Source organism: Rutidosis leptorrhynchoides, chromosome 2 (assembly GCF_046630445.1).
Source record: "Rutidosis leptorrhynchoides isolate AG116_Rl617_1_P2 chromosome 2, CSIRO_AGI_Rlap_v1, whole genome shotgun sequence".
NCBI lineage: Eukaryota > Viridiplantae > Streptophyta > Magnoliopsida > Asterales > Asteraceae > Rutidosis > Rutidosis leptorrhynchoides.
The window spans coordinates 358,785,477-358,809,555 of record NC_092334.1 but is presented as its reverse complement, the minus strand read 5'-3'; the positions used below and the strand labels follow the sequence as shown (position 1 = coordinate 358,809,555).

The following is a 24,079-nucleotide window of genomic DNA, read 5'->3' as shown; positions in this document are numbered from 1 at the left end:
CACGACAAAGTCTAACCGGAAAAAAATGAACTAAGAAAGCAACTCTAAACAACTCATAGGATAGACCAACCAAACCGCTAAACAAGCTTAAATAAAAGAAAAATACAAGCAAAATCAAAATAACCTAAATAGGAGCCACACTTGAAGACGAGACACGAGCACCTTCATGAACATTAGCACGAGGGCAAAAGAGCACAATAAGGTCTTCCTTTTTTCCCCTCTTTTGAGCTCTCTTGGATGGTGCCGCAATACACTCAAATGCAACATCGTGGTCGCGAGCGAATCTCCACGCTCTAAGACATGATTCTTCACATTTCAACCCATAGCATGGACAAGCCAACGATCCATCTTCCAAATTCTTTCTTTGAGTGGAATTCACGACAGTAGGGGGATCATGTAAAGAATTAGCACCAGCATCACTCACTGCAGTCGCATTAATCAGGGCAGTAGCAGCATTCGAGACAGTAGCAGTCTTCACGACATTATCCACATTCACAACAACATATTCAGATACCTCCGCAAAACTGTTACAATCACCAACCATCATAACTTGGTCTTCTATAAAAAAAAAAAATTAATAGCGTCACCAAATTCGATGTCATTGACATTATCATGTAGATTAAAAGAACACGAATCAATTTTCTCCTTCTTCTTTCTAAATAAAGACTTGGCATCTATTTCTTCCTGTGATTTCATGAACTTTCCATTTAAAAGATACCAAGCTTCACAAACCCCTCGCACGACGAATCAGAACAATCACAATATCTTCTACCTCTTCGACCAAACTCCACCGCTTTAAAACAATCAACAACATCATTACTAACAACGTTCTGAATAGCGACAATATCTTTCTTCTTACTCTTGTTGTTTTTAGTCAGTTTAACTCGAATATCATCAAATGTGGACTTAATATTACCAAAATTCTCTGCTTATTATGAACAAACAGCCTTCACTGTATTACCATTTTGAGCTGAAATTTTCTTAGAAACAAAAGCAGCATCCGTAATCCTAGACTTAAGTACAAACCCTTGTCTAATCTCATCGATAACCGGCCCAATGCTATCACCAACCTTCGGCCCACATCCAGGCACCGACCCATTTGAAAACGTAGTAGCAGCAACATATGTACCCTGGTCTGAAGTTGGACCAATAACAAGTGCACTATTAGGAACATTAGCCCTATCAAATGACCCAAACCGAATTTCAGACATAATCACACTTGAATCTGACCCATTAACCAGATCAGGCCCGTTACCAGAAACAGAATCAATATTTTTCTGCCCAGAAATAGACCCAAGAGAGCAAATATTTGCAGCTGCATTCGGACATAATTAACCTTATTCGAGCCAACATTTAACTGAGGAATCATTCTTTTAGAGCCAACTTTATATGTGTCATAGTGTTTTGAATAATCAACGGAAGGAGTGCGAACAGGTGTAACAAACTCCTTCTCCACGATCACAGCTACACCTTCACCAATACATACATCCGTTACTCCAAAACAGACCGGTTAACAGTCGAAATCCAGTCCGATAGCCAAGCTACATTATAACCCCTATTTAATTAAGCAATATCTGTAACTTCATTGACCCACACTTGTGCCTTAACAGTACATTCCTTCGCCTCTAAAACGACATCAACTAGTTCATAAATGTGCTTGACCTTAGAGGATTCATTAAGAACAAAATAAAAGAGCTGACTTCACCCAAACCATCTGAATCACTAACAACCGACACAACCTCACCAAACAAATAGGCAATCTTCGTAACATTAGAGGACGAGGCGTACGTGAATGGAACACCCCTAATCTCAACCCAAACTTACCTAAATAACACTTTCTTTTTGTTTGCAAGTCGGTACATAACAACAAAAGCAATAGATTCATTTGAATATTCTAAAATACGATTAACATCATCACAATTAGAACATAGAACAACATCACCAAAAAGACCAAAAGAGAGCAGTTAGAGACAATAACCTTACAGTTGATAAGAAAATGAAAGAGCTTATCAGCATCCAAAGGAACCAAATCGACAAAAATCACACATATATCAAGAGCGTCTACAACCAAATTATTCGGTGAAAGATTCATGTACCTAGCCTTAGGAATGACCGTTTAGCCAGAAGAAGCAACACCATGTTTACGACTTGGCCAACCAACATAAATAGGTCGACCAAATAAGTTCGACTCGTTCAAATTTGTAACAGCCGAACGCGCAACAGTTGAACTCAAGTAAGACACAAATGCGTACCTCCTATCCAACTAGAATTTAACTTCAACGATCTCACATTCCTTACTAAAAGTTGAAACAAGCATATTACGAGTACACTCTAGTCGACCCACAAAATTATGCAACCCTCGACGGTATTGTTGGTAGTAGACCTCGATGATTGAACCGAATTAGGGACCTAGGAGGGTTCACCAGAGATAGGTTGTGAGGGTTGAGCCCGACGACAACCAGAATTACCGACCACCGATCTAGAACAATCGGGGATAGAGCCGTTATCGTGGACATGTGGGAACAAATTATGTTGGTTGATATTGCCCAAATTGGGTTGTGGTAATGAATAAAAAGATGCTGGCGATGGAGGATTTAGGGTTAGAGGAAGGGAAACTTGGGGTGGTTTGTCATTGGGAAAAGGGGAATTTTGAAAAAAAGATACGTTATCGGTGGATTTGGGAAAAAGGTGAGGTTGAGGTTGTTTTTTTGGAGGGAGCATATCTACTAAATAATATGAAAATGACACTTAAGTGACATCACTTTATAATAAAAACCATACTTTAAAAAAATTATGAGGACACATGTCACTTCCTAATCACCATTGGATGACATCATTAATCCATAATTTTTAAATTAAAAAAATCTTTAAAAATTAATTAATCAAATTATATATAATTATAAACAATTTCAGATTTAAAAAAAAAAAAAAAATTATACAAATTTACTCCGTAAAAAACAAGTCTGTCCATTTTAAGCGGGCTTTCCAATTTTTATCTGTACACCAAACGATTTTTCCAGGCTTTTAAAAACCCCAGACCACAAACACGCATCCTCTTCCTCTTCACTTTTCACCTCGAGCAGTACAAGAAAGGCACGCCTCACTAATCATTCTTCAAGAGCAAGCTAATTTTTAAAATTCAAAATTCAATCTCTGATTGTTTTCTTCATCCTTCTAATCATATAGCCGCCAAAATCAGATTACAAATTCTTTTATAAGATGCCAAGATCAGGTAACAAATTTCTTTTTCACCTGTATTGCTTAAGAATCATTCGTTGCTACTCCGTAATAAGCTTCTAATATTCTTTTAACTTTATAATAATAAATAATATTAACCTTTTTTGAGTAATTGTTTCAAATAGATGAAACAACAGAGATTAAGAAATAAGAAGACTAAAATACGGAGTCTTATATCCATGAAGCTGTCAAAGGTATTCCTATTTAGTGTTTGATTTTCATTTGATGATACTGTTTGTTTGTCTTTCTGTCTATGTTTACTGAATTACTGTACATGTATTTGGTCTACTCATGTTATAAGAAATCGATATTTTTGTTTCTATGCTTACTAACCATATTTCTGAGATTCTTTGTGTTGCTGAACGTTACCAGATTTGGAGGTTTTGAATTTATGTACGAGTGTATTCATATTGAGTTGTTCAAAATCACTCGAGTTTAATTAATGTAATCAAGTTTATAGTTGGCATATCAAGTGTTTGATGAAATGCCTGAATGAATATTTGATTCTTTTATTAGTATCAAAATTTAGTTTTAATGAGCTATGCTTTAGCTTATGCTTTTATCGTTATTATTGGTCTAGAGTTCTAACTATATGTAATTGGTTTTGTTTAAGTAAACATGAAGACAAGGTGTTTAATGAAATGCTCAAGATAAGGAAGTGTGTTGCACAAAACCTTTGATTGCTATACATGGGCGTAGCAAGTCGACTGCACTTGGTCTTACCTGAGCTGTTGTCACAGGGGTAACTTCACAAACTCTAATAATAGTTTTTTTGATACATTAGTTTCTAGGGTATTAGTTTTGGGCTTAATTTGTTCTTAAAAAGAGTTTTCAGTATTTGTGGGTTGATTAATTTGCTCAATAAGGACTGTTACAACTTCAACTTTAAACTTTAAATGATAGAGAGTGTGTGGTGTTTTTTTAGGTTATTACGTTCATATGATATTCACTAAGAAGGTATTCATGTGCTAAAGGTTATAATTTTGATAAGTTGTTGGTTATTTACAAGTTAGCATATTACTCTGTATTGCATATGGCATCTATTATTGCAATTTAGACCCATAAGCAATTTTTAGTATTATGACTAATAAGTTCATTGAAAGTGTTTATAGTTCATATTTGTTTCTATAGAAAAATACTAATGTTTTACAAGAAACCTAGCATGGTACCTATGACGTTTCCATACATTTGCAGGAAGTATCCTTATTTACTCGATTAAGCCATTCAAATATTGTTCAGTACTATGGCTTTGAATTGGTAAGTTTTGTAATCACTAGCACATTAATCTTTACGTGATGATGTCTTGAACCTCATTCTTTGTATTCCATTTATTTTCAATTTCAAATTTCAATTGTCTAGAAATCTTGCCTTCAATCTCTTTACATATGTGGATCCTCAACATTCGATTTCAATATTTATCACGTTTACAGCCCAAATTGCTTTGTGTAAATTGCTTTGTGGGTGACAAGAGTTACAGCCCAAATTAAGGAGGTTCATTCATTAATCATCTTCTTTTTTCTCCAAAAGAATCTGGTCAGTTCATCTTTACATCTTTATTACTGAAGTAGTTTTGGTATGTGGATTAATTTTGTCATTCTTTAATCACCACTTAAATTGTGCAATTATACGGTGTGAAAATCTAAATGATATGTATTTTACTGATATGCATACCAAATGTTTGATGAAATGCTTCAATGGATCTTTTGATATTTACAGGCCTGGATTTTGGACGCCGGTGTTTATGTTCAACAACTGAAGGTAATTTCATCTTGAATTATATGAATGTATCTTTTGATGGTCTTAATATATATCTTGAGTATTATGTTGATTTGCCAAAATTAAAACTTAAATATTAGTATACTGATTTGATATTTGGTTGGTAAAAGACATAGTATATGCTTGGTATGACATTTCAAAATATAAATGTGCATCGCATCTCTATAAATAGAAGAGGTACCGAACAATTTCATGTGTTTTTCTTTCATTAATTTGATATGTGTGGAATGTGTATATGTATTATAATGCCAGTTATTTGATGTAGGTATGTACATAAGGTTACTATGAAATTTAATTTTCTAAAATCTCTTTTATAAGTAAAAGTTTCAGTTGATGATATATGATACAATCAATTATATGATCGTACAATACACATAATGAATTAATACGATGTCTACTATGTGTTTGATTAAATGTCTAAATGAAAGACTTCGAAAATTTGTGATTTTTTTGGTTTGTTACTTTTATCTCTTCCTTTTCGATCATCTTTGTTTTCGCTGCAGATTTAATATTTTATTTGTCTCATTAATAATCTTAGCCTATTTATTCTCATATTTTATTTATTGGTTGAAGCAGGTTCTTTTTTAGTTGCACTTGGTCATATGGGTTTCACGAATAAAACCAGTAAGTATATATTCATGTATGTTGCAATACAATAACTGATGGAATTTTTGTTATTAGTTAATAATTTGTACCATTTTTGGTTTTACACTCTACATTTTTGTTATATAATGATAGGACTGTAAAAGATGTATTAAGCAAATTGCCTGTTAATGTTGTGGCACAAAGTCATATGTTTTTCAAATGTTGTCATTTACCAAAATTTGTCTTTGGACTTGTGTCATTTATTTCATATGTAGATGAAAGATAGAAATTTGAACACATAAAGTACCCTAATGCAAAGATAATGATGGTGAAAACGTCTCTATTGATTATAGTAACGAGTATGAAACTAAAGTGGTGACACTCAGGCTGAGCTGCAAAAGGATGTTGCGAGCTGCATATGTATGTTGTTGTTTAATCGGAACAAGGTAATGATGTGTACTGGAAATTTTTGCGTCTTGCAGAACAATAATTAGTGAAATTTCGGAGAAGATCATGTGCATGATGGCGTAAATGGTGAAGTGGAAAGACAGGTTGAATGCGCTGTAGCAATCTTGAAGTCATTGTATTATCTTATATGGAGTATGTATTTATTGTTTAGAGAGAGGTATAAGGTATAGGAATAATAAGAATATTTTTTGAAAAAAAAAAAAAACATAAAAAGTTAATATGCTCAATTCGTTAATATACTTTTCTTTGATATTCTCTGTATGTAAAACTCCTATAGGAACTGGATGCAAGTATTGTTAAGGCAACTAATCATGTTGAGCGTACTAATCATGTTGAGCGCCCAGCGAACGAGAAACATTTACGAGGTTGGTGTTTATTGGGGATAGAATTCAAATGTGATGTATTTTCGTGTTATGAAATTTTTATTAGTATTATCTTGCACACTTGTGTTGCAGCTATAATTGGTGACATATCGGCTACAAGACCTAGGGCAGATATTGCTTATTGTCTTCATGCTCTTGAAAGAAGATTGTCAAAAACACGCAATTGGGCAGTAAGTATTCAAAGAATGTAAGTAGTTATATACAATAATTAATACATATTTGCATAATGACCACATGTTTATGGGCCAGGTTGCTTTGAAGGCTTTAATTGTTATCCATCGGGCCTTGAGGGAGGTGGATTCGACATTTTAAGAGGAACTAATTAACTATAGAATGGCACGTCCCACTTCGGTGAACTTGACAAGTAATGACGTTCCTACTACAAAGAGGATTTGATGATTTTTGGAAGTAATGAATTATTAACATGCATTTCAAGTTGTTTGTTAATGTTTTGTAACTTAAAGACTATGCTTTTGGATCTCTCTTTTTAATTGTCGTTCAACCAATTATTTGTTTAAACAATGTCGTTTTCTATTTCACATAACTTGATGAATTTCGTTAGTTTATCTGCACGTTGATTATATTGATGAATTTCGTTAGTTTATCTGCACGTTGATTATATAATGTATCATTACAAAAAAATTTCTTTAAAAACCCGTGAATCCACGGGTCCTTGCACTAGTTAGCTAATACATTCAATGGATGGTAAAGATTGAATATTTGAATAGATCCTAAGGTCATAAAGGGGTGCGATTTTGTAAGTAGGAGAGGTAATGCTCCTATTTTAATATTTAAAAGAGATTCCTAATCGATTCATTGGTAACTAATTTGAAGACGAAGCAACTCTACATTAATAAAACATATGAACAATCAAATTTCTCTTAGCATTTCATCAATAACTTATTAGAACACGTGGTATAGAAGATGAAAACTTTCATCTAGCTTTCCAAATATCTCCATACATCTCTTCATATACCTGAGCTATGTCTCATTATAGTTGCAAATACCTTGAACATTCTAAAACGTCAAAGTATACCATAATAGTCAGTTTGACTCATTTTGAACCCTCATTTGCAATTATATCCTAGCTCATAATACACTTAAAGTTTTCCATTAAGTTTCAAAACTTCTTAAGGTTACCCCTTTTGATATTTTCTTCCCATTTCTCTGCCAAATCATCATAATAATACCACTCGTTTGAGTATCCTAATTAACCCAAAAAATACCAGCACATTAGACAAATACCATGCCTTTAATTTTGAGTATCCTAATTAATGACATCATCACTTTTGATCTGTTAATGACACTGCTGCTTCAAATTATATGTAGTTGAATCTTAAATAGAATCTCATTTTTACTTTTTGTTATTTAAGTTTGCTTTTTTGAGCTTCAAAATACAGTTAATTTTTCCAAGTTGAATTTATATTCAAAATATAGAACAATACAAAATTGGTCAAAATGGAAATGGTCAAAATGGTCAAAGCTTCACAAGTAGCATGATATGCAAAATGCAATAAACTAAAATAAACAAATTATTCAAATGTTTAGAATTTGATATGACAAAGCAAGTATGAACAACATACCAGTTTATTGCACATTCAGCATATGTACATTAATCTGCAACACAAGATAATAAGAAAAAAATTAAAATTGGTGGTAAAATTCACAAATAACCAATTAAATGATCTAAAATCTTCATTAACATTTGAAAGTTTTGAATGTTCACGAGACTAAGATAAGAGGTAAGCTTAAAATCTTTATAGTTAAAATCCATATGATCTAATAAAAATTTACAGCTTTAGCAACATAAGAAAGTGCACTAAATGATGCATCATATAAGGTCCTATGGGTTAAGCCATCCTATATTATCATATAATCAACCCCTATTATTCTGTCTGCAATCTCGCAGACTTATAAATGTGCTCCTAAGTGCTGCAGACATGATTAAGTTATTTTGTGGACATACAAACAAACAGTTTCAGTATTCAGCATACAGACTTTCAGATCACATCTTCTTTACAAACATGGTTCGCAGATCTTCAGACAAAAATATCTTAAAAAATAAACAGCACCTTAGTATGCATCATATTATTAAAACCTTTGCATCAACCTCATTTGTTCAAGGAAAAAATGTTTGAAAATACATTGAACTTTCATCAAATTCCTATTGTATGCATCTAACTTTCAAATCTCATATTGTATACATTCAACTATATAAATTGTTCTATTGTATGCCTCCAACCTGTTATAGAATGTGACTTTACAGGTCATCTCAATTTTATTTTTAAACATTTACATTATTAGTCCCTTTTATTTGTAAACCCTAATTTCGTTGGTCCCATGTAACTTATTACCCTAATTTCTTTAACTTGCTTCTTTACCTTCATTCATCTTCATCTTCATCTTCATCTTCATCTTCATCCATTCATCATCATTGAATTTTATGTAATTAAATTTAAGCACTTTATCCAAACAGAAGACATGTTTACCAAACACATCAAACCCAATTAGGAGAAAATTAGGGATGAACTCTCAAAATCTTTTACTTAGTTCTCATCGTTTACAGCAAAACCAATACTACTTTATTACAGCAAGACCACTATATTCTTGTTGTTTCAATTAATTCACATTTCTTATGCTCTAGTTTCACTCCAATTAACCAATTTGTTTAAAGCAAAACCAACACCTTTTCCCATCTTTTACAGCAAAACCAACAGATTTTTCAATTGTTACAGCAAGACCCTGTTCCAACCACACGTTTCATTACCAATTTGTGGGTTTCGATTCAGCAACCAGACAACGCTTCATCATTTAAAAAACTTTAACCCCATTTTGTGGGTTTCGATTTCGGCCTCCATGTCAGACCACATCACCGCCATGAACGGATATTGAACACGGGAAACATGTACATCAGATCTGGTGGTGGGTTTCGGTTTGTACACAGGTTATGGGTTTTGATTTGTATAACATTCATATCTGAACAAAAAAAGATGACGATGGCTTTCAGAGATTTAGAGATTTTTTTTTATATATTTATTTTTGGTGTTTTCTTTGTGATTATGAAATCACAAACCTTTCGACATGAGTGTTTTTCATATCCATTTGTATCACTTTGGGCTTAATTTGGTTAACTGGAAGGATGTGGGTTTTGAAGATTTTTTATAAGGAAGAAAATACAATGGTGATGAACAGGGGTAAGTATAAGAAGAAAGGGGAATTATTATTTGTAGTTTGCTTATGATATCCTATTACAGATAACACAACTGTTTAAGAGTGAATTGGATTTCAGAATCAGAGATACCCAAATAAAATCACCCAAAAATGCGTGATTAATTGGATCTGTATGTATGATAAATTGAAATCTGGATGTTTGTTTCATTGTTGAATTTTGAGAGTTCATCTCTAATTCTTCTTAATTAGGTTTGATATGTTTGGTAAACAATTCTATATCATTCTCTAATTTTTTATTCCCAAATCTAAATTGAAATTGACGATGCTTTACAGTATTAAAATCAAATACTCCATACAGTTTAATACAAACAACAAATGAAATATACCTTTTATTACCTTCTGAGAAATTTGGTAGAAAGATGATGATGAAGACTTAACGGGAAAATTTAACGGTTGTTAAGTTGAGGGACCAATCATGTAACTTTTTCTACATATTGATCAGCTACCTGAGCTATAAGTAATTTAATACATACAATAGTAGAGATTCGATAGTTTAATGAATACAATAGAATATTTGAAAGTTGAATGCATACAATAGGAAATTAGTGAAAGTTCGATGTATTTTCAAACAATTTTCCCTTTATTCAAGATAATATGATCGCATAATTTGTTAAATCAAATAACACCAATTTTAATTCTTACTTACAAAAAAGTTCTAACAACCTTAAATACTCATAGTCACCACACACAAATCTTAAAACTACAACTATCATATTAATGAAATAAATACCATAAATAAGAATGATTTCAACTTAAAGCAAAAAAAATCATAAAATAACCAAATCAGATATTTGAGATTAAAACCAAGAAATATAGAATCCAAGATAACAGTAAGATGCAAACTCGTATTCACATAGACATAAATCACTAAAAAGGAAGAAACAGTTCATATAAACTTATCTCGGAAGAAACGGTTTATATAAACTGAAAATCGAATCCTAAAATATTACCTTTTGAATTCAATCGTCTTGTGATTGAATATGAAACAACATTATATGCTGAAGAGAACACATGGATATATTATCTTGGATGATGGAAGCTGTAATGAATTTATATTATTATTGCAAGTATGATGAAAGGTAAAATAGATAATTAGGTCTACATGTATCAAATCAAAAAATGGGGATCAAACCCCGTTCATTAAAACCCCTTTTCCTTTTTTATACCCTTCCAATTCCTTTTTTAGGGTTTTGTATTTCAATCCATAGTCGACCAGTTCAGTTCAATTCAATTCGGCTCTCAAACATCAATGGATTACGGCAACTCTCAAAGCCGTAATGCGCGGTCTTCAAATAGAACGAACAGGTTACCCGGTATTATGTTCATCAAATCAAAATTCAAAATCCAATATTAAAACATCTATAAATAATAATTTACAGTATTAAATCAAAATAAAATATTTAAACTGTTGACCACTTCTTAAATTAACTTAGGTTATAGCTGCATGAATGTGATTAAAGTAGTACACGTATTGTTTTGAACACTTTGTGCTTTATTACTCCATATATTGCTTGGTGTTTGCTGAAAAAAAAAAAAAAAAAAAAGTATTTTTTTTCCACTGGTTGCAGCTGACTTGATGCAAGCAGCAATGTATGTGATGAACAACCCGGATGTTGAGCGTGACGTTGTGAGAAACAACCCTCAAATGCGTGAAATCGTCGATGGGAATCCAGATTACCTTCACAACCTCATCAACGATCCCTCGATCGACCCTGAAATAAGGGAGACTTTAGCAAACCCCCAACTCTTTCATGAAATGATCAGTAACTTGCGTGCTAGTCCTAACCCTGCAACCACTGGTGGAGCTCTGGGCGGGGCGGTTGGTAAGCATACATTATTTTCTCTCCTTTTGACTCGTATATATCATCACTATATATTACTAGTAAATATTAATTATTGATATTGTGATATATGTGATGTGTATATGTGATGTGAGATTGTAGGTACAGCCATTGCATTAAAACCTACTGTGACCCTTAAGGTACGGGTTTTAAATGGCCCGAGTTTCGCTGTTAAGGCAAGTCTCGAAGCGACTGTGGATCTGTTCAAGTTTGTTCTCGGAAAGAGCTGTGATGTGCCAGCTGGAGAGCAGAGGGTCGTTTTTAATGGAAGGATTTTATACGAAGACGAAAATACCTTAAAAAGCTACGGTAAACCTGTTAACCCTGATTCAACCCAGATAACATGTTTATTTAATTATGCCAACATGTTTTTAGGTCAGTTTCGATTAGCATGTCATTTTAGAATTTGTTCTTTCGGTGTTGGCTTCGAGTGGGTATGGATATAGCTTTTTGTGTTGTTTTCTGGTTTTGGCCAGGTTTTACCATGTGTGCCTTGTTTTGGTTGTCGGGTGAACCCAAAAACTCATTGAGTAACCCAAATGCGAGCTACATATTAGCAGTTTGGTGGGTTTTGGGTTGACAGGTTCGTGGGTCAAAAACCCTGACCCAGTGTCTTTTTATTTGCAGGCTTGAAAGAAGACGACACCCTTCATGTGGTTCGTGGTTCAGGTGGTTTAAGTTAGTTTCAACGTACTCCAAGCCAGGTATTTGTGTTACTCGTGTAGTTTGAATTTTTTTCTTATAGTTCATTTTAATTATGATTCAAACTCCCAATTTGTTGAATAATGGAATAGGTGAGTCAATACTCACATGAGAATTAAATGTTTGGTAGCCTACAATTTTGAGAAGACAAGTTTGAATTTGAAAACTTCACCAACCATTTTGCATACTGATTATTTACATCTTCACCATCATCATGTACTATAAATAAGAGCTCAACTCAAGCTCTTAAATGCATCCCAAAACACATTCTCCATTGTATACTAAAAGAGTTAAATAGAGAGTTAGTGAGTATTAATCTCCTAATTACAAGAGATATAAAGATTAGTGCTTATCCTTGTAATTAGAGAGAAGTGTAATTCCTATTATTCTTATTAGTGAAACGTTTCTTTCCTTGCCTGTGGTTTTTACCCTATTGGGGTTTTTCACGTTAAATCTCGGTGTCTCTTTATTGTCGCTATTTCAATTATTACTAGCGGTTTGCTATAATTCGGTGTCGCTTTTCTTAACAAGTGGTATCAAGAGCTAAGGTCTAATATATAGTGTGTATTATTAATCTACTTATCGTATGCTCTGTGGTTGCCACGGGAGTGGATCGTCCACATCAGAAAATAAGTAAGATTAATTTCACTCGATAAATTCTCGGGTACTATTTCTCAGAAAAAATAGTATTGTCGAAAAGAAGATTGTGATTATAGCAATGTCTACGAAATTCGAAATTGAAAAATTTAACGGGAGTAATTTCTCGTTATGGAAACTAAAGATGAAAGCTATCCTGAGAAAGGATAAGTGTTTGGCGGCCATCAGTGGACGTTCCGCCGAAGTCACTGATGAAAAATGGGAAGAGATGGACGGTCAGGCTATCGCAAATCTTCATCTGGCACTAGCAGATGGCGTTTTGTCTAGCATAGAAGAAAAGAAGACGGCGAAAGAGATTTGGGATCACCTCGTAAAATTGTACGAGACCAAATCACTCCACAACAAGATATTCCTTAAGAGGAAACTTTATGCGTTACGCATGAATGAATCTACTTCAGTTAATGAGCACATTAATTCTTTGAATACTCTATTTTCTCAACTCGCTTCATTAAGCTGCAATATAGAGCCAAAAGAACGTGCTGAACTTTTACTTCAGAGTACCTGATTCGTATGATCAACTCATTATTAACTTAACCAATAATGTTCTCTCGGAGTATCTAGTCTATGATGAAGTTGCGGCTGCTATTCTAGAAGAAGAAAATCGGCGCAATAACAAGGAGGACAAACAGGCCGGTTCACGACAAGTGGAGGCCTTGGTGGTGTCAGGAGGGAGATCAACGGAACGTGGCCCAAGTGGGAGTCACAATCATGGTAAACCAAAGTCTAAAAAGAAGAAGACCTATACATGCTACAATTGTGGCAAGAAAGGTCACCTGAAGAAGGATTGTCGGAGTTTAAATAACTCAAATCCTCAAGGAAATATTGCAAGCACTTCAGATGATGGGACTGCTTTGGTTAGTGAGGCAGTGGTAGCAAATGAAGGCAGAAAGACATTTGTTGATGTCTGGTTATTTGACTCGGGAGCTACTTTTCACATGACCCCTAGAAGAGAATGGTTCAAACAATATGAACGTATCTCAGGTGGACCTGTATACAGTTGCAATGATCATGAACTAAAGATCATTGGAATTGGAGATATCATTCTGAAGATGCACGATGGTACAGTTCGTACTATTCAAGGTGTACGACACGTGGAGGGTTTGAAGAAGAACTTATTGTCTTTAGGACAATTGGATGATCTTGGTTATAAGATGGTGATACATGAAAAGATCATGATAATCAAGAAAGGCGCGGTTGTACTTATGAAAGGAGAAAATGTGGGTGCTAATTTATACATTCTGAAAGGCGAGACGGTACAGGAATCGGAAGCATCTGTTGCTTCAAATAGTTCAAGTGATAAAGTTGCTATGACATGGCATCAAAAGCTTGGACACATGTCTGAGCAAGGTATGAAGATTCTTGTCGAAAGAAATCTTATTCCTGGTCTTACAAAGGTATCGCTACCTTTCTGTGAGCATTGTGTAATCAGCAAGCAGCATCGCCTGAAGTTTAACACATCAAATTCTAGAAGTAAATTGATTCTAGAATTGGTTCACTCTGATGTGTGGCAAGCACCAGTTCAATCCCTAGGAGGAGCAAAGTATTTTGTATCATTTATTGATGATTATACTAGGAGATGTTGGGTGTACCCAATCAAGAGAAAGGCGGATGTGTTTGAAGTTTTCAAAGTTTACAAAGCGCGGGTTGAACTTGAATCTGGTAAAAAGATCAAGTGTTTAAGGACTGATAATGGAGGAGAATACACTGGTGATGAATTTGATAAGTTTTGCAAACAAGAAGGTATCAAAAGACAGTTCACGACGGCATACACTCCTCAACAAAATGGAGTGGCAGAGCGGATGAACAGAACCTTGTTAGATAGAACAAGGGCGATGTTGGCAACTGCAAGCTTGGGAAAATCATTCTGGGCAGAAGCAGTAAGTACTGCCTGTTACGTGATAAATCGGTCACCATCAACTGCAATTGAGTTGAAATCGCCGATGGAAATGTGGACTGGAAAACCAGTTAATTATTCTGACCTTCATGTATTTGGAAGTCCTGTGTACGTAATGTACAATTCTCAAGAAACGACAAAGTTGGATCCGAAGTCCAGAAAGTGTTTGTTCTTGGGGTATGCTGATGGAGTTAAGGGGTATATATATATATATATATACGCTTGTGGGACCCCACTGCCCACAAAGTAGTCATCAGCAGAGATGTTGTCTTTACAGAAGACAAAGATATTGAAGATGTTAGCACTTCAAAAGAAACTATACCGATACAGGTGGGTAATGAATTTCATAAAGATTCTTCTGAAGCAGTACCAGAGCACGATGAAAATCAAGTAGTCGTTGATGAAGCTCCAGTGACTCGTATTTCTAATCGGGAAAGGAAACGTCCAGGGTGGCACTCAGATTATATTATGGAAAGCAATGTTGCATATTGTCTTCTAACAGAGGAAGGAGAGCCAACAACTCTTCGTGAGGCACTGAATCATTCAGATGCATCTCAGTGGATGACATCCATGCAGGAAGAAATTGAAGCTCTTCATAAAAATAAAACATGGGAACTTGTGCCATTGCCGAAAGGTAGAAAACCTATTGGAAATAAATGGGTGTATAAGATTAAGCGAAATGGCGATGATCAAGTGGAGCGGTATCGTGCAAGACTGGTGGTTAAAGGATATGCTCAGAAAGAAGGTACGGACTTTAATGAAATATTTTCTCCTGTGGTTCGACTTACAACAATTCGAGTAGTTCTAGCGATGTGTGCTACATTTAATTTGCATCTAGAGCAGCTAGATGTGAAAACTGCATTTCTTCATGGAAATCTTGAAGAAGAAATTTATATGCTTCAACCAGAAGGTTTTGAACTACAAGGAAAAAAGAACTTGGTTTGCAGGTTAAAGAAATCTCTGTATGGTCTCAAACAGGCGCCGAGATGTTGGTACAAGAGATTTGATTCTTTCATAATGAGCCTTGAATATAACAGACTTTATGCGGACCCTTGTGCATATTTCAAGAGGTTTAGGGACAATGATTTTGTCATTTTGCTGTTATATGTAGACGACATGTTGGTTGCAGGCCCCAACAAAGATTGTATTAATAAGCTGAAGGCTCAATTGGCTAGGGAGTTTGAAATGAAAGACTTGGGTGCCGCAAACAAGATTCTAGAGATGCAAATTCACCGAGACAGAGATAATAGGAAGATTTGGCTTTCTCAAAAGAATTATTTGAAGAAAGTCTTGCAGCGCTTCAATATGCAAGATAGTAAGCCAATCTCAACCCCACTTCCTACTAATCTCAAGTTATCCTCCGTTATGTGTCCTAGCAGTGAATACGAGAGGAAGGAGATGTCTCGCGTACCGTATGCATCAGCAGTGGGAAGTTTAATGTTCGCAATGATATGTACAAGACCAGACATTACACATGCAGTGGGAGTAGTTAGTCGGTACATGGCGAATCCTGGTAAAGAACATTGGAATGCGGTAAAGAGGATCCTTAAATACATCAAGGGAACCTTAGATGTTGCATTATGTTATGGGGTCGGAATTTATTGTCAAAGGGTATGTTGATTCAGATTATGCAGGTGATATCGATAAAAGTAAATCTACCACTGCATATGTTTTCACACTTTGTGGTGGAATAGTAAGTTGGGTTTCAAAACTGCAGTCAGTTGTGGCGACGTCAACAACAGAAGCAGAATATGTAGCAGCTACTCAAGCTACTAAAGAGGCAGTATGGTTGAAGATGATGTTGGAGGAACTCGGGCACAAACAAAGAATATCACTCTATTTTGTGACAACCAGAGTGCCTTGCATGTGGCAAGGAATCCGACATTTCATTCAAAGACAAAGCATATACGAGTTCAGTATCACTTCGTTCGTGAGAAAGTGGAAGAAGGAACCGTGGATATGCAGAAAATTCATACTGATAAAAATGTGGCTGATTTTCTAACAAAGTCAATCAATCGTGACAAGTTTATTTGGTGCCGTTCCTCATGCGGCCTATCAGAGACGTAAGCAACATCATTGGCAAAGAAGGATTATCGTGTGAAGATTTTTTGGGCTTCAATCAAATCTTCAAGTGGAAGATTGTTGAATAATGGAGTAGGTGAGTCAATACTCACATGGGAATTAAATGTTTGGTAGCCTACAATTTTGAGAAGACAAGTTTGAATTTGAAAACTTCACCAACCATTTTGCATACTGATTATTTACATCTTCACCATCATCATGTACTATAAATAAGAGCTCAACTCAAGCTCTTAAATGCATCCCAAAACACATTCTCCATTGTATACTAAAAAGTTAAATAGAGAGTTAGTGAGTATTAATCTCCTAATTACAAGAGATATAAAGATTAGTGCTTATCCTTGTAATTAGAGAGAAGTGTAATTCCTATTATTCTTATTAGTGAAACGTTTCTTTCCTTGCCCGTGGTTTTTACCCTATTGGGGTTTTCCACGTTAAATCTCGATGTCTCTTTATTGTCGCTATTTCAATTATTACTAGCGGTTTGCTATAATTCGGTGTCGCTTTTCTTAACACAATTTAGAGATATGGTGGAGAATCCCGACTTCAATGTATGTTCCCCCCGTCCATGAACATAGGGGTAAGTCCTTATTTGACCTGTTACTTTATTCAAACTTTTACGTTGCAATTATTATTATTATTATTATTATTATAATAATAATAATTATCACTTATATTTTGTTAACTGTAACATGTTTATTGCTATTACGGCAAACGATGACGCTACATGAAACTGTTTTCTCGATGCTCACAAGGGGACCTGATATGAAATTGGATATGCTTAGGAACATAATAAATCATCATTCTCTTCCTTTATTTGTCGTGTATTATTATTATTATATTATTATTATTATTATTATTATTATTATATTATTATGTTTTTGACTAATAATTAAAGCTGATGTTGTGTTTAAAATGAATAATAGTGCCTCCAGAGGAAAAATATGCTACACAACTAGCACAAGTTGAAGAAATGGGTTTTACGGATGCTCGTGATAATCTTGATGCACTGACAGCTCACGAAGGTAATGTTTATGCTGCGGTTGAACTGTTAGAAATCCTTTCTAAATATCGTTAGGGGTCTGTTGTTATTGATTGGCGACTATTGTGAAATATTGGTTAGTTTGTGAACTTTATGGTATTTGAATGTAGGAATTCTTAATAGTAGTAAAACAGCTCGTACCGTGTAGCACTTTTATTATTGGATGTTTGAAGGCCTCGAGCCAGTAACTAACTTTTCATGCTAAGTTTGACATGTGAGATGTTGCACCAGTGTCCAGTATAGAATGTTGGAAGATTCTTGAGTCAAGCATACACCAATCATAATGTTTAGAAGTTAGTAAAACGTACTAGATCGGAAAGATTAGTAATGTCACTCTTGTTATCGATGACATAGTAAATCAGAAATACAATAGTTTGCCACGAAATCAATCAATCCGAAGACATTAACAGTAAGATATGTATGTAATTTAACATTTTGTTATTGGTGTATGATGGAATGCTTTATTACCTACAAATCTACAATCGGTCACAAAGTTCATAAATGAACATTCAACATCAGAAACATATGCTTAACGGATTTGACCACTATGACTCCATCTTGAAAGAACTCATCAAATTCAATCCAGTTGATAACATTAATAAGATACCACTACAAGATTAAAAAAAAAAAAAAGCCCTTGCTCAATAAGGCAGGTGAGATTTTGATTCAAGGTTGTAGACATCTAGGGCAGTACCGAAGGGTATATATCTACTTTCATCATCTAGACAGCCTCATATGCAAGAGCCATTGCTTTCGCCTCACTTTTCGCCTGAGATTTTGTTCCCATAATCCCATCACTTCACTTCTTTCTGTACTATAAAATTTGCCTGATAAATCATTGAAGATATCAGTTAAGATTCTACCTTATACATAAATACCATAAAATAAATATAATCATATCATACGCGTAATCAAATAGGTATAAACTTTGTTCCAAAGCAGGAACACCTTTTTTTTTGCACGAACACCTTTTTTTTTGCACGAATAAATATGAAACCTATCAACTAATTATGTGGAAAACAGTTGATTTAATTGATTTTGATAAATGTACATATAGTAATATAAGTCAACATAGCTTGCAAACTTTTGGGAATCATTCTCTACTTAGACAGTTAGACCACACATTATGGGAGCGTTGTGTGTATTTAGAAGTGGTGTGAGTTGGCGGTTTTTTGATGATGTAACAGTGTGGGTTTGTGGTGTGGGTTTTAATTGTGTTATGTTGGTGTGGATTTAGTAAAAAGAGGATAAAAGTAATATATTAAGAATAATAATAAAAAATTAAATAATCACAATATAGCATTCCAAACTCACCTTTTTCTTTCTCCGTTGAAAACCCACCCACCTCCAACACACACCTAAACCCACGCCTCGTAACATGGCTAGGGGTGTTGGTTTGATGCCACATGTGATCCCATGGACAAAAGAGATGCTACTTAACAAGTCGTCTTATGGCAGCATATTTGAATATGTAGGGCTTTATGGTTATCAAACCCTTAGTATTTGAGTTATATAATCAAATTTACCCTTGTTACAAAGTATGTATGACATAGTAATTGATTAATTTGAATTAACAAAGTAATCACTAAGAGTTTCTAAAATTACTATAACGATAAATCCGCCAGTTCCAAGAATTTGAGTACCTAGAACAAGGTAAAAAAAAAGATTCTAAGCTCTAACGAATAATATAAGCTATTTAAAAACATGTAAAAAGGACCTGTAGGCCCTCAACTGAAAGGACCCGTTCATATACATTATAAACGATTCACAATAGTTGATTACATCGCGAGGTACTGGACCTCTATATGATACATTTTACAAACATTGCATTCGTTTTTAAAAGACAAACTTTCATTACATCTAAAGTTGACGGCATGCATACCATTTCATAATATATCCAACTATAACTGACTTAGTAATAATCTTGATGAACTCAACGACTCAAATGCAACGTCTTTTGAAATATGTCATGAATGACTCCAAGTAATATCTCTAATATGAGCAAATGCACAGCGGAAGATTTTTTTCAAACCTGAGAATAAACATGCTTTAAAGTGTCAACCAAAAGGTTGGTGGGTTCATTAGTTTATCATAAACAATCATTTTCAATAATATAATAGACCACAAGATACTCATATTTCGAAAACAATCTGTGCAGGTCTGCTCACTGCTGTAAAATCATTCATACGATATATAAACACCTGTTAACCGACATTAACAAATGCATCTAGAATATCCCCAATATACATGTACACTCATCTGTATATAAAATCGAAGTACTAAAGCATCCATAACATGGATGGGGTTCGTTGGGCCCATAGATCTATCTTCAGGATTCGCGTAAATTTGGGAGTCTGTTCCCAAATTCTTAGTCTACCAAGCTAAAAAAGGTGATATCCGGTATAATAATTCAACCATAGAATGTAGTTTCAGTACTTGTGTTTATTTCGTAAAAACAGTTATAAAAGCAGCGCATGTATTCTCAGTCCCAAAATATATATTGCAAAAGCATTTAAAAAAGGAGCAAATGAAACTCATAATACAATATTTTGTAGTAAAAATATTTATACGACGATACTGAACAATGCAGGGTTGGCCTTGGATTCACGAACCTATATCATTTGTATCTTTATTAATATACATAATTGTAATCGAACACATATATGTATAAATTTGTTAGTTATATCCTTTTTATATTAATAGCATATATATGTTTCATATATTCATTTTGTATATAAAAATATTAATTTTTGTTATGTTATATGTATTAAATATATCATTTTTATATTAATAATAATAGTTATAATAATACTAAAATAATATTAGTAATGGTAAAGATGATTATAATATTTAATATTATTAATAAGATAATAATGTTAGTAATTCTATTAATAATAATAATAATGATATTAATGTTAATAAATGTAAAGATATTAATTTTATCGTTAATAATAATTATGATAATGATTTTTAGTAACTACATAATAATACTGATAACAATAATAATGATAGTTTTAGTGATGTCAAAATAATAATTCTAGTAAAAATGATGATGATGATAATAATAATAATAATAATAATAATAATAATAATAATAATAATAATAATAATAATAATAATAATAATAGTAATTTTTAATAATAACGATACTAATAATTGTAATTGTAATCATATTTATAATAATGATAATATTTATAATGATACATATGTTAATAATAATAATAATAATAATAATAATAATAATAATAATAATAATAATAATAATAATAATAATAATAATAATAATAATAATAATAATAATAATAATAATAATAATGATAATAATGCCCATAATCGTAGTAGTGATAATAATACTAAAATGATAATTTAATGATAATAACATTAATAATATTTATACTAATAATAATATTTGTCATAATACTTATAACTATGATAATAATAATAATTATTACAATTCTTATAGTAACAATAATAATAACAACAACAATATTAATAATCATGGTAATAACAATAACAATAATAATCATAATAGTAATGATAATAATAATAATAATAATAATAATAATAATAATAATAATAATAATAATAATAATAATAATAATAATAATAATAGAAATAGAAAAAAAAAATGTATACCTTTTAAAGATGTAGCGACCCGTCCTTATCCACCTGGACGAAGTCATCAACATTTGGTCCCATTGCGATGATCGACTCCAAGTAATGTCCTTAAATTGAGCAAATGCGCAGCGGAAGACTTAATTCGTACCTGAGAATAAACATGCTTTAAAGTGTCAACCAAAAGGTTGGTGAGTTCATAGCTTTATCATAACAATCATTTCAATATTTTAATAGACCACAGGATTTCATAATCATAAACATAATACACTCGCAAGTGTATGTAAAGCATTCTAAGTGGTTGAGCACTTGGTAACCATACTTAACATTTAATCACGTCGCATATTCCCTTTATTATGAAATCTCACTACACCGTATCAAGTGTAGTCACCGAAACGAAGTACTGTGCAACCGTTGAATACTGGTCGTCCAGCCCGGTTGGGGTTGTCAGGCCCGATAGATCTATCAACAGGATTCGCGTTTACAATACCACATGTAAATAGTAGTTACCAAGCTACAGGGAAGTATGCCAGTGGTACAACTCAACGTAGAATATATTTTTAAGTACTTGTGTCTATTTCGTAAACATTTATAAAAGCAGCGCATGTATTCTCAGCCCAAAAGTATATATTGCAAAAGCAATTAAAAAGGGAGCAAATGAAACTCACCATACTGTATTTTGTAGTAAAAATACATATAACGTCATTTAACAAGTATAGGGTTGGCCTTGGATTCACGAACCTATATTATTCATATATTTATTAAAACATATACTTGTAATCGAACAAGTTTAGATATTATTATTAATTGTTATTTCAGTAACTTGTATGTTTCATTGGTAACTATTTTAACTATATTTATTTTATATACCTTAGATAAAAAATTAGTATTTATTATGAAAATATTAATGTTGTTATGCGATATGTTTTAAATATATTCTTATATAGTTATTTATTTGTTAAAATAATATCAATAATAATAATTAAAAATTTGTATCTTTTTATGATAATAATAATAAGACTAAAAGTAATTAGATTTAGTAATGATACTGCTATTAATAGTTTTGATAATACTTATAATAATAATAAAAATGATAATTTTTAATAAAAATACTTTCGTTAATAATAATAATTTTAAAAAATGATAATTTTAGTGATAATACTAATGATAATAATAGTAATAACAATAATAATACTAGTAGTGATATTAGTAATACAAATAATGATATTAAATATAATAATTTTAATGTTAAAATATTAATGATAATAATAATAGAAATTTTGTGAAAATATTAGTAATACTCATAAAGATAATAATAATGATATAAATAATGAAGATAATGAAAATAATAATAATAATAATAATAATAATAATAATAATAATAATAATAATAATAATAATAATAATAATAATAATAATAATAATACTATTAATGAAAATACTACCTCATGTAAGTAGGCTTTAAAAAGGAAAAGAATGCCATAGACAAGCTCGAACCCGCGACCTATCGTTAACCACACACACGCCTAACCATCCCACTGTTGATTACTTGTTGGAATTATCTCTTACACTTAATTTGTTTAAACCGAATTCAGTCCAACCAACTTGTGACACAGCCCAACGAAATTACAAGAACTCGGCCCAACTCATTAAATTATTTACGGCCCAACAGTAAATGCCCATGTCTCGGCCCAATGGTATGTCTCAGCCCACTGTTCATAGCATCTTCTATATATATATAAAAAAATTGCTTTAGCCTAGTTTCGAACCCATGACCTCTTGATTAAACACCCACACTCTTAACCATTCTTCCAATTCCTCTCTTCTGTCCTAGTACCCGAATTATATGTATATATTCCGTATTATTTTCTGTCCCCCTCCTTCTTTAAACTCTTAATCGACTACAGGACACCCAATACCCACCATCCATCAACATGATCTTTACCAACTTCCCTATATTGTCGGCTGAATGTTAAAAAAAAACTAGGACACGTTCCAAAAAAAATAATAATAATAATAAACTAATACTTCGTAATATTTTATACCCGATTTTTGAGTGGGTTCTAAAAAGGAAACAAATATATGTAAAGTAGATGTAATCGTGTCATCCCAGCTAATTCACTCAATTTTGTCGGTCAGTGATATATTTGGAACAGAATAATCACAATAAACTAGTATTGGCAAATCATGGTTCTAGCAGGAAGTAGAAAAGAAAAAAAAATATATTAAGGTGCCTGGTTCTTCGGTTTAACTCTTCAGGAACACAGAAGGTATTAGCAGTTGCAGGTGATGGTTGCTTGGTGGTTTGGGAATGTAACGATTGCAGGTGGTGGTGGTTCTCGGGTTGAAGGTGATTAATGGGTGTGGTTTTTGGATTTTGGTTTACACAGGAACAGACGCAGGTATAGCAGCAGCAATAAAACAAATAGTAGCTGTAGGGTTTCGATGGTGGTTGTTGAAAGTGGAGTGTGATGGTTGTAACATCCCGCCTTTTTCCGTTAAATTTATTTTTAACACCGTCTTTTTTCTTTTAAATAATACCTTTCGTTATTTAAATTCGTAGTTTCCG

At 33.1% G+C, this 24,079-nt stretch overlaps 2 protein-coding genes across 9 annotated transcripts; both read left to right on the top strand.

The window, feature by feature from the left end:
- The first annotated feature begins 3,043 nt into the window (after nt 1–3,043).
- Nucleotides 3,044–6,980, top strand: LOC139891997 (putative clathrin assembly protein At5g35200). Of its 7 annotated transcripts, XM_071875026.1 has the most exons (11): nt 3,044–3,232; nt 3,363–3,431; nt 3,851–3,979; nt 4,432–4,494; nt 4,668–4,770; nt 4,954–4,995; nt 5,590–5,637; nt 6,081–6,230; nt 6,344–6,431; nt 6,522–6,619; nt 6,699–6,975. In XM_071875026.1, the coding sequence occupies exons 8-11, from the start codon at nt 6,201–6,203 to the stop codon at nt 6,759–6,761; spliced, it is 279 nt and encodes a 92-aa protein (XP_071731127.1). In that variant the 5' UTR covers nt 3,044–3,232; nt 3,363–3,431; nt 3,851–3,979; nt 4,432–4,494; nt 4,668–4,770; nt 4,954–4,995; nt 5,590–5,637; nt 6,081–6,200; the 3' UTR covers nt 6,762–6,975. The 7 variants fall into 7 exon arrangements, 6 of the variants coding, with proteins under 6 accessions (XP_071731127.1, XP_071731126.1, XP_071731128.1 ...); XM_071875025.1 differs by having other exon boundaries at nt 4,432–4,770; XM_071875027.1 differs by having other exon boundaries at nt 4,432–4,770; nt 5,952–6,230.
- Nucleotides 6,981–10,605: 3,625 nt separating this feature from the next.
- Nucleotides 10,606–17,948, top strand: LOC139891996 (uncharacterized). 2 transcript variants are annotated; one of them, XM_071875020.1, is made up of 6 exons: nt 10,606–10,759; nt 10,867–10,993; nt 11,249–11,503; nt 11,624–11,830; nt 12,149–12,225; nt 17,780–17,948. In XM_071875020.1, exons 2-5 carry the CDS (start codon nt 10,930–10,932, stop codon nt 12,202–12,204), a joined length of 582 nt encoding a protein of 193 aa, XP_071731121.1. In that variant the 5' UTR covers nt 10,606–10,759; nt 10,867–10,929; the 3' UTR covers nt 12,205–12,225; nt 17,780–17,948. The 2 variants fall into 2 exon arrangements, with proteins under 2 accessions (XP_071731121.1, XP_071731122.1); XM_071875021.1 differs by lacking the exon at nt 10,867–10,993.
- Nucleotides 17,949–24,079: the final 6,131 nt, after the last annotated feature.

Bases quoted from the DNA above. Each gene is read 5' to 3' on its own strand.
- LOC139891996 (XM_071875020.1), top strand. From the start codon at position 10,930: ATGGATTACGGCAACTCTCAAAGCCGTAATGCGCGGTCTTCAAATAGA. The intron at 10,994-11,248 runs GTATTATGTTCA...CACTGGTTGCAG, and splicing joins TAGAACGAACAGGTTACCCG to CTGACTTGATGCAAGCAGCA. The intron at 11,504-11,623 runs GTAAGCATACAT...GTGAGATTGTAG, and splicing joins AGCTCTGGGCGGGGCGGTTG to GTACAGCCATTGCATTAAAA.
- LOC139891997 (XM_071875026.1), top strand. From the start codon at position 6,201: ATGTATTTATTGTTTAGAGAGAGGTATAAG. The intron at 6,231-6,343 runs GTATAGGAATAA...AAACTCCTATAG, and splicing joins TGTTTAGAGAGAGGTATAAG to GAACTGGATGCAAGTATTGT. The intron at 6,432-6,521 runs GTTGGTGTTTAT...CTTGTGTTGCAG, and splicing joins GAACGAGAAACATTTACGAG to CTATAATTGGTGACATATCG.